General features: G+C 39.4%; 3 protein-coding genes across 4 annotated transcripts; 1 reads left to right on the top strand and 2 right to left on the bottom strand.

Moving 5' to 3' along the window:
- Positions 1–132: 132 nt before the first annotated feature.
- LOC114821344 (uncharacterized) lies at positions 133–3,401 on the bottom strand. Its single transcript, XM_029093409.2, has 7 exons — positions 2,647–3,401; positions 2,215–2,546; positions 1,761–2,100; positions 1,242–1,390; positions 1,062–1,155; positions 489–560; positions 133–378 (listed from the first exon to the last, which is right to left on the bottom strand). The coding sequence occupies exons 1-7, from the start codon at positions 3,205–3,207 to the stop codon at positions 334–336; spliced, it is 1,593 nt and encodes a 530-aa protein (XP_028949242.2). The 5' UTR covers positions 3,208–3,401; the 3' UTR covers positions 133–333.
- Positions 3,402–4,388: 987 nt separating this feature from the next.
- LOC114821345 (uncharacterized) lies at positions 4,389–7,431 on the bottom strand. The gene is made up of 3 exons (XM_029093411.2): positions 6,658–7,431; positions 5,658–5,738; positions 4,389–4,987 (listed from the first exon to the last, which is right to left on the bottom strand). Exons 1-3 carry the CDS (start codon positions 7,031–7,033, stop codon positions 4,620–4,622), a joined length of 825 nt encoding a protein of 274 aa, XP_028949244.1. The 5' UTR covers positions 7,034–7,431; the 3' UTR covers positions 4,389–4,619.
- A 570-nt stretch (positions 7,432–8,001) lies between these two features.
- Positions 8,002–10,716, top strand: LOC114821670 (D-amino-acid transaminase, chloroplastic). 2 transcript variants are annotated; one of them, XM_070813785.1, is made up of 6 exons: positions 8,036–8,146; positions 8,216–8,489; positions 8,619–8,665; positions 9,123–9,301; positions 9,480–10,153; positions 10,312–10,716. In XM_070813785.1, exons 2-6 carry the CDS (start codon positions 8,285–8,287, stop codon positions 10,404–10,406), a joined length of 1,200 nt encoding a protein of 399 aa, XP_070669886.1. In that variant the 5' UTR covers positions 8,036–8,146; positions 8,216–8,284; the 3' UTR covers positions 10,407–10,716. The 2 variants fall into 2 exon arrangements, with proteins under 2 accessions (XP_028950535.2, XP_070669886.1); XM_029094702.2 differs by having other exon boundaries at positions 8,002–8,489.
- Positions 10,717–10,964: the final 248 nt, after the last annotated feature.

The following is a 10,964-nucleotide window of genomic DNA, read 5'->3' as shown; positions in this document are numbered from 1 at the left end:
GTATCACAAGTAATAATCCATGCCAAAATTCAAACCTAACTAAAACCCGACTATATATTTACATATAAATATCTCTCCCATCACGTGACATGTGTTTTGAGAAATATCCGATGCACCCAATGATGACTTGGATTGAGGGGGAAAAAATACTTGGAAAGTTATATTTCGATAATTCTAAGAGTTAAACGACATCCGCCAATTCAAAAGAGCAGCCGAGCAGGTACATGAGGCAGGTAATTAGCAAGAAGTAAAAATATCTCAAAACGTCATTACACGAATCTAAACGAGCAAAAATTGCAGGAGAGGACGGTAATTTAGAAAGCGACGGATGACTCAATCAAGCTTTACCCTGTCCATATCATTGATCACCCCTTCAAGCTGTAACGAAAATGTTCAAAGATATTAAACAAGGCGATTAACTATTTATTTGCCTAACGCTGCTAATTTAAGATTTCTTTAAATAAGGGAAAACAAGGAATTGTGCATACCTTAACGATTTGTCGCAAGAAGTAATCCCCATATCGTTTTGCTGGTTTTGATTTGACGACAGAAATCAAGTCCTGCAGTAGAATAGAAATATTACACGCAGAAAACATATGCATCATCATTTACCATTCTAATTTACAATAGATAAGGCTAACAATTTCCCAGTAAATAAATCATCATTGATGTGAAGAAAACATAGATAGGCGCAGATCCTACAAGTGTAAAAGAAGAGCAATCAGAGTAACTGAACCCATTTCCAAAGACAAGCATTCTGCATTCACACTTTTTGTTTTTCCTTTAGGGCATTGAATTGCATAGTTAAGTCAAACTACAGACCGAAATCACATGTTCGCTTAAGAAAACTATGAGTCGACCTAACATAATTTAAGACTCAAAAAACAGAAAAGAATTGTATTTGAAATATAAAAAGGGGGCGATGCTGACGACTTAAGGTAAGACTATTTTAGATCTTCTGAGGCAAGTTTATAATCACCTCAACAAACGTCCCATAAACCAAGTGCATAAGGAGTTCTAGTTTCCATTAACAAGATAAAAGGTAATAGAAGAAAACATACATCGTCAATATAGAAATCCACATCAGCATTGGAGATAACTTTTCCCTCAGTATCAACAGCATGTGTCTTGTGCTTGTATGTCAACAAGATTGTCCTACACGACAGAGTGACAAAACAACAATATTATATAATCAAAACAAGAATTAGACAAACATAAGTAGCAGAATCCTCATTAAGTACCTCAACTTGGATTCATCCACTTCCATGTAGCTTGCGAGCTTTCCTACGGAGATGGACGAATAGACTTTTAAGAATGTCCTGACGCCTGATAATAACTGTTGCTGCTTCACTTCATAAAGGAACAGTTTCAATTGAAGTCTATAAGCGTCCTGCAATTGGTAAATCGATTTTATTAATTGTGCGCACATGCCCGCGCGCAAACCCATTCAGAGAGAAAGACAGAGAGGATCTCCACCGACACTTTGCCTCAAATGTCACTATATCTAATAGTAGGACTTCTATTTGATTTCTGTTTCCAACCTTAAAACCCAAGAGCCTAAAGACCACTTTTCTCTCTGGTATGACACCATCAAATTTCAGTCTATGGAATTTTTGTTATTGCTCAAGTGTTTGCTGATGCTATGCATCAAGTCTACCACCAATTCATGTAAACGCATTATAACCGCAACCAATAATTAGAATCATATGCACTATTCTCCAAGAAAAATCATCATATCAACAATGTAAGGTTTCACATACCTGGTTGTAGTTAACAAGGGGCTCCTCAAAACTTGGAGGGGAAGGGGTAATGAACTTAGGGCATGCGTAGGAGAAGAGCTCATCATAAATAGCAAAGGCTTCATCGTCATATCTCTGCATTCTGTTCATTTTCTCACCATACTTCTCGCGCAACTGAGAGTTCACAGTTTCCTCAACAAGCTTCACTTGGGGGCATAGCGAAAGAGCAATTGCCAACAGGGCATACATCTGCTCATTCTTCTTCAGAATCTGCTCATACTGTGGAGATTTCTGATGGTACTGCTTGGTCTTGTAGATGTATAACAGAATCTTATTAAATTCTCGAATCGCTTCCACATACCTGCAGCCAAAAACCAGTAATACTTGTAAGGCTACCTAAACAAAGTATATATGCATACACATCTAACGCAAAACAAGGTCAAATCACAAAGAACATACAAAACGAACAATGTACCTCCGCAGCATAAGATTGGCGAAACCATAATGATAAACGGTGGTAATGTGGCTTCCAATAACAGTGGTAAAAACACCTTGTTGGGTAATGTCAATGGGCTGCAAGCACTTCAGACCGGTATGATAATCGCCCAAAAGACAATGAACTCGAAGCAAACCCACCATGCTGAAATACCCCAACACCTTCAACACATTACTGCCACCATTATAATCATACCCATCAGTGGCGGTAAACTGCTCGAGCCCTTCCTTCTCTTGCTCGAGAATCTGAATGATCATCGACTTCTCAACCAGAGCTTGCAAGAAGTTAAGCACACCATACACATTCCAAGCCTGCCAAAAAAAACCCCAATTATGGTCATCTCAAACAACAATGAGAACCCAATTTCGGGTTTAGGGTTTCTGACATTGAAGAACTAAATGTGATAATTACCTGATCAAATTGCCTGAGCAGAGCAATCTCCTGCTCGGTTTTGTTCTTCATCTTAGCTCTGTACTGGCAGAAGCTCTGGAACTGGTAGACGAACTCGTCGACCATGTCCCAAAGCCACTGGTTCGGCAGCTGCATATTAACGACGCCATGGAGGACAACCTGGAAGAGGCTGCAATAATTATCCCAGGAGTCGATTCGCTGCTTCAGCGTCGGGGACAGGCGGGCGTAGAGGTGGCGGAACCACATCTCGCGATAAAGGAGGCAGAAGACGTGGTCATTGTCGACGTAATGGGCGACGGCGTCGACGGAGGGCCAGGGGGTGTCCTTGAAGAGCCGATCGGAGAGGGTCTGGAACGAGGTCTCGTACATCTGGTGGATCTCATAGACATTCTTCTCGCGGATGTGGCGGTAGAGGTGGACGACGAAGGATTTTACGGAGTCGGGGACGAAGTTGGGGTCGTATCCGAGGTCTGAAGACGGCGGGGCTCCGGACGAAGTTTGGCGCTGCGTCGCCGATGTCTCGTCGTATGTGCCTGCGTCGTCGTAGTCGTATGCTGCCATTGTGGTTGCTGCTGGTTGGGAATTCGAGCGTCGAGAGAGTCGAGAAGGGATGTGCCGTTCAGCCCAGCCACTGCAGAGAAACGATGAGAGAAGAAGAGAGATTAGGGTTTTACACCCTTCAGTTACTGCAGCACTAACCAAATAATTTCATTGGGAGTTTTAGCTAAAATAGTTCTTAATTATTGCATTATTTCTTATTTTGATTGGTGAGATTTGAATATGTAGAAATTGGTCATTAACTTTGTTCACAGTCAATCATTTTGTTCATTTCGTGAAAAATCTTCATAAAATAAAAATAAAATAATAAAAATACCCTCAATTTTAGTCAAATCATTTTGGCATATTGTTTATTAAATTGAGGATAGTTTTTTCATTTTGATCCTTATTTCACATAATCTTTCACCCAAGAGTTTTTTCATTTTGATCATTATTTCACATAATCTTTCACCCAAGCACCAAAATAATTGATAGTCGATAATTTCAGGAATTATTTCTATTGATTTTAAAGATGGATTGGGTTTTGTTTGGGCTTATAAAGTTGGTTGGGTTTCTTATTCGGGCATTTGATTACGCCTTTACTTGAGGTCTAAAGATGGAATGTAAAAAAGCAGATTGTTTGTATGTCATTGATAGACACCATTATTATTAATAAAATCAAAATGTTATACCAAAATTTGTACTGCAACCTAGATGTATTTCTCTTCACTTGTGAGTAAAAGTTTTTTAGGTTTTGACATAGTAAAAGCTTTTAGGTTCGACTTACATGGATGACAGTGTTGTATTATACTTGTGTTAAGTTCGATACTTGATTAGTGGTTGACCCATTGTGTGACCTAACCTAAACTTAAACGCATCACTTGGTACATGATATGGGCGCATCACATTGAAAAACACAAAGTTCAAAAGATGAATTGATAACAAGCTGAGAACATGTTTACTTGAAACAAGAGAATGATAAACAATACCCCCAAAGGTATGATTTATCAAGGAAACATAACCCATTACTTGCAATATTGTAGCATGCAAACATGCCTTGAGTTTCTCAGCATTGTTCACTAAGTAAAATAGTATTAGATCTTTGATATGTAAATCGTGGCAGAACATCTGGTTACTGGGAGAGAGAGAGAGAGAGAGAGAGAGAGATATTCACAGGCTACCAAAGAGGGCACGCGCAACAAAGGTTACAAAATCGACATGATCCTAAAGTCGGGTAATTAGCATTCACTTTGTGTTACATCATTACTAGAACCATTTCAAATCTGGCATCTTTGAAGAGCCAAAGTTGAATTTCAAACTATTCTATCCTCTTCTGAAGTTGTCAAAAAGTCCGCTGGAACTTGTTTAGTTCTGAAAGGCTTCACGTAAATGCCAAACCATTCGCATGTTAGAGTTCGAGATATGTGGGAAAGTTCCTAATAACTGTCAGGTTCATCTTCTTCATCAGATGATAGGAGTGAAGACCCCATCCATGCTTTAAACCCTTCGTTAACCCGCCTTTCCACCTCTGGTGTCACTTCTACGGGGTTCTCCAACATTTCAAGACCTAGGTTTCGACTGCCAAACTCACCCTCATCGAGGATTGCAGCTGCTCTCCTTCTTAGAAAGAAGGCAGTTCCTCCATAAAGAACAACCATCCCCCAAGATCCAAACTCATAGCACCAGAACAAGGGCAAAGAGCAGGAGCTTCCTTGTGTTAGGAGGCTAGAGCCAAGAAACAATGCAAGTAGACCAAATATGATAGCAAAGACAGCATTCAGAATCGATAGACATCGAACTCCACCTGCAGATTATAAAAGAGATCAAACATCAATTATTAGAGGTTGTCCTGCAACGCCAAGCTTCTGGCCAAAGATGCCAGGATATAAAAGAAATGCTACAATTTGTATTGTTAAAGATAACTGGCATGATAAAACGGATGAACCATCAGTGCCACACGGGAAAAGATACTGATAACCGAACTTCTGTATGCCCGTTCTGGCAAGGCCCCAATAAGAAGAGCGAAAATTTTTCATGATGCAAGCAATCTCTTAGATCCATCTTTAACCAACAAAAGAAAGCCTTTACCCTGACTCACTTGCAACTAAAAAAAGTGTGAACAAATTCTGGCACACTAAACTTCTATACCAAATTTGCTATTTAGGAGTAACTAGTAGCCATATAACTAGCGCCAGGGTAAAAACTCAAAACAGCCAAGCAAGATGAGATAGTAAGCAGCAACCAGATGATCTATGACAAGTCCAGTCACATGTGATAAGCAATAGATAGTGGTGACTGAAATATATAGGATACAGTAGTTCATTTGAAATATTCCAAGAACTAAACCATGAACAAGTGAAGCAAAATCTCAGTGTGAAAGGGCGAAAACGAGTTACAACGGCTAAATATCAATAAAGGAAAAAGAAAACAAGTGTGCCAGGAGTTTGAGAGAGAGAAAGACAAAGGGAGCATACCTCTTTTTGAAGCACAGTAGTTATTTTCAACAACTTTTAAGCATCCATGTCTTGTTGGAGCAGAATAAGCAACGGTGATTCCTGCACCCAGATTGAAACTATGAGAAGTTGAAAACCATTTAGCATATCCAAATCAAATTATTGCCCTGAAAATTGTTAGATCTAATCCCTGTAGAATATTTTCTCAAAAAAATTCCTTGTAGAATAATAAGGCAATATCCAACAACACAATGTCCCTTCTACAACAAAATTGTATACCATGCTCCATGCACAACCAATTAATACTCATTTCTACACTTCGCAAGCAGATTATGCCCTAGACATGAAGCTGGTCACTAGGTGTGAATCAACCACTGCAGAACCATATAAAGCCCCATATTTATTACCAAGTTTTCAAATATCGACCCTTTAAGGGTGGGCTTTCAGCTTTGATGCATATTCTTCTGATTGGCTTTAACAGAAGTTCTACTTCTACTACAGAATACCCAAAATAAAAAAATAAAAAAACTACCCATGTAAATTTGTAATAAAGAGATTCACTTTTGTGCTCCGGGTTAGTACATGGCTTCTAGTACTCATTCACCAGCTACAAAACTATCAACTTGAAGTATTGTAAGCATAAATCTATTGCACCAAGTGAACACCATGACTTACAATTCAGAGTACTTAGACAATGGCTTATCCGAGACAGCAAACCCCAGATTATAAATGCCATTTCCTTATGGTACTTCTGATGATTTTGCTAACCAAATAGACCAAGATTTCACAACCATCCAATATGTAGCCTATACATTCCCCAAGTCTTCCCTTTTGTTATCACTAATCACAATCATTTTTTACTAGATATTTCGATCCTAACGCACTCGTAATGAACCAAGTCTCCACCTTTCTACAACAAACACAAAATCAAAAATTTAATTTCCTACCTCTTAGATTTATTGCATCCAAACAACTTCAAATTGTAAAACATAATCAAAGTAGAGCTTAAAAGCTTCCTTACCCGCAACGAGATACATGAAAGTAGCCAAGAAAATGATCAAGGTGGGAATGAACACAACCATCCAATAGTAATCAGCAATTTCCTGATCCGTAAGATAAAACGCTCCCGGAAACGGATCGGAATCGCCGCCTCTCACATTCATCGGCAACGAATTAAGCCTCCGGTCGCCGCAGAACGGCCGCTTAGCCGGGTCGGCCGGAAACACAATGTTCAAGCTGATAACCGTGCACACAACAACTACGAGGCAGACCAACGCCATGGACGCCATTAGCAGCGGTTTCTGAAGTTTCCCCCACGCTCTGTCTTCCGCCCGGAGGCTCTCGTACTCGTGCTTCGGCATGAACGCCTGGCGAAGCGCGTCGCCGATTATCTCCATTTTTGAACCAAGGTCAAGAAACCCTAGCTCAATCGGATACAGAAACGAACTAGGTTCTGCTTCTTTGCAGTGATGATTGATTGAATTTTGATCGAGCAAACCCTAGGTTCTTCAACTGCCCCAAAGTTTGGGGCTCTTGATCCAAGTTCGTGGGTTGAAAAATTGAATTTTCAAAAACCCTAATTTGCAAGTGTGAAACGTAAGAGAGAAGTCGGTGTTGTTGCTTTCAGATACGATCAGCAAGTCAGCACCATTTTTAAGGAATCGGGATTTGGCCGGTGTTGCTGTGTGGTGGCGCGTACAATTCACAACCGCTTTGGTTAGCTGAAAATTTGATGACTTGGTAGGCCGTGGCCGTAGGCTGTGATTGGCCTAATTATAAAAATATTATAATGATTTGTCTAATTAGGTACATGAAACATCCTATTGCAAATGGTGAGTCCACTACCCACACTTCAAAAATAAAATTTAATTTTTGTCACTTAATATTATAGTTAATTATATTTGCTTATGTATAAATAATAAATATTTAAGACAAAATTCATAAATAACGAATTTAAAGCCAATTTATTATCCTATTTATATATATATGTTATTTTTTAAGAAAATAAAAATAAAAGTTAGATTCTATCAAACAAAAAGGCAAAAGCTAATTTGCTCAATGACATCAATCCATTAAAAAATTGGCATAAATCCATTAGAAGAAACAAGAAGCCTTCACTTTTCCTTGACATCTTTTGATTTTTTAATACAATACTTTGAAATGGCACATTAAAAACTCAAAAAGAATTGTTGTCATTTTGTGATTGTCAACAAATTGTTACAGAGAAGAAATAAAGTCATAATTATCACATCATTTCAACTAATTTGAATGAAATGTAATCAATCATGACATTAAAATGATTAATCGCATGCAAAAAAATTGAATTTAGCTCTATATCAAACGAGACATCCTACCTGTCATGAGTGGGTAGGAAACACCAAACGATCTGAAATATGATTCAAACGAAATGTAATAGTATTTTTTTTTCCATGTTATACACATGATCTTTTCCAAACTCAAAACCTATCCTTAAAACCCCGTAGTGTGCACTCCACGCGCCACCTTAAGCCGTGGTGGTAATACACGAGGATTATGTAAATGTAAGGGCGGGACCCACCTACGATCCAGTATTATCGAACCCAGGCAACTCTTAACCTCAGTCACCGATTGACGTCTTCGTTTTCGCAGAGCTCACTCCGATCGCTTCCATGGCTTCCCTCCCGTCTCTCCCGAAACCCATCTCGCAAACCCAGCATTTTCCCATAAACCCAGTTCGCCATTCAAGGGGTTTGATCGTAGTTTCACGAAATCATCTATTTTCCGGACATGGGTTGCTTAATTTTCAACATGGGTCGTTCGGAGCCGGAGAGATGAGGCCCATCAGAAGTTCGAACCGAACCAAAGTTGTGTCCGGTAAGTTTGTAGAAGCACTTCTGTTCATAATCGCTTTTATAAACATGTCGAATATTTTTTTTAAATCTCAAGTACTCACTTATAAGTTCATGATTAGAACTCTAACAACGACAATATTGGTTGTGCCAGATTCTGGGATCCAAGTCCCTGAGGTTCCACAGCTGACTTCCACAGAGGTCATCTTCTCGCCTTTGAATTGTGTTATATATAATTGGGAAGTGATTTCGGCTCTCCCTTTCTCTCTTTTGCACACCCGTATTCGTTTATGGTTCTTGGATTCAATAAACGAAAGAAAAATCAACGGACATAATTAAATAGGATGTGCATAAAAAGAACAAGACTGTGAGGAAATCATTTCCCTGGTCCGTATAGTACTATACGCTTTAGTACTGTTCTTAAAGTTCTTTGCTTGCAGTAAAAGTTAGAAAAGTACAGCGAAATAAGTGAAAAAAGATTAATTGGTGTCTTGAGTTAATATTTTCTGCGATGAAGTGTGGTAAAGTTTGAGACTTGTTTGATTCTGGAAAAGATTAGTTCAGACTTCAGGGATTAGTACTAATTACTAAATATCGACGTCCTAGACTTTTTTTCTTTCTTCTATTTTATGATATTTGAACTTTTCTATGTAGAAAGGCAATTGAAAGGCTAAAAGCACACCGTGAAAATCAGAATGGTAAGCAACAATTTCTCGCCATGTACTCTAGCGTTTTCGGAGGAATTACAACGGATCCAGCTGCTATGGTGATTCCCATTGATGACCACATGGTCCACAGAGGGCATGGTGTTTTCGACACTGCTGCTATAAAGGATGGGTTAGTGAGTTTGGCCTTATGATGTCTGGATAACTTTTGTTGAACATCGAACATGGATTTTGAAAATTTGTATGATCTTAACACACACACACACAGATTTTCAGTGCTGTAGATATGAATTAGACTATTAGTCAGTAAGTTCAAGTTTGTTTATTGTTCTCTCTTCTCTGCATTGAAGATATCTCTACGAGTTGGACCAGCACCTTGACCGTATTTTAAGGTCAGCATCCATGGCGAAAATTGACCTGCCATTTGATCGGGAAACCATAAGAAGGATACTTTTACAAACTGCGAGTGTTTCCAAGTGCAAAACAGGATCGCTGAGATACTGGCTCTCAGCAGGACCGGGTGATTTTCAGTTATCCCCATCTGGCTGCCATCAGCCATCGCTTTATGCTATTGTGATCCAAGATCAATCACCCTTTAGTTCGAAGGGAATTAAAGTAGTAACTTCTTCGATCCCAATAAAACCCCCCCAATTTGCAACCATGAAGAGTGTGAATTATCTTCCAAATGTGCTTTCGAAGATGGAGGCTGAAGAAAAGGGTGCATTCGCAGCCATTTGGCTGGACGGAGATGGTTTCATCGCTGAAGGGCCTAACATGAATGTGGCTTTTGTTACAAAAGAGAAGGAACTTGTGATGCCTCAGTTTGACAAAATCCTAAGTGGGTGCACAGCAAGGAGAGTTTTGGCTCTTGCAGAAGGGCTGGTGGGGGATGGCAAGCTTCAGGGAGTAAGAGTAGACAATGTGACTGTTGAGGAAGGGAAGAAGGCAGATGAGATGATGCTTATTGGCAGTGGAATTCTCGTCCGCCCTGTGGTGCAGTGGGACGAGCAAATCATTGGGGATGGTAAGAACTTATCTCCATCCTGTGTAACTTTGAACATAAATTAACCGAATGAATGACCAACCAAATGTCCGCCCTGTCCTTTCTTTTGATGTGTTTCTTTCTTTTAACTACCATTTTGCAAATGTTGCCTAATGAAACTTTTGGAGCTGATTACACAGGTAAAGAAGGCTCGTTGACTCAGATTCTCCTGAATCTTATTATCGAGGACATGAAATCCGGCCCGCCTTCTGTCCGAGCACCTATTCCTTACTAAGCCGGCACCAGCTGACATTTCAATTCTGTTGAAGTTTCAAGTGCCAGAAATGTATCATTACCCAACTGCCACATTTATGTCCTGTACACGGAGCTCTGTCCAGATCCTTTTCTCGACCACGAAGGATCAACCGTTCAAGGAAGGCGATTTAGTTATGATAAAATTTATTTCGGTGCTGTCGTAAAAGCCAGTCAGAGTTTTTATTTTACTGTTAACAAGCCAAAACTGCTGTGATGTATTATTATATGGAATGTTAATATATTTTTCAGTGTTTAATGTATAAAGATTACTGCAGATTTAAGCACCTTCATAGCATGGTCTCTTGCCAGTTCTACCTTCTCCGACAGCCTGTGCTCATTCCAATTGTAGTCGATGAACGAATAACGCCATTTATCTTCGGGATTGCGAGGACCTGCATGCGCGGACGAATTGAACTGTTGAGCTTTGTCGAGCCATGGTATAAAATTAGTGTTTTCAAAATGCGGAATTCCATAGGAAAACCTTATTAGCGGAATGCGGAATATCATCTATTAAAATAATATGATATGGTTGTTGATG

This window comes from Malus domestica, chromosome 15, assembly GCF_042453785.1.
Source record: "Malus domestica chromosome 15, GDT2T_hap1".
Lineage (NCBI taxonomy): Eukaryota > Viridiplantae > Streptophyta > Magnoliopsida > Rosales > Rosaceae > Malus > Malus domestica.
Note: the sequence above shows the minus strand (reverse complement) of the source record. Positions and strands in the feature narration are given on the sequence as shown.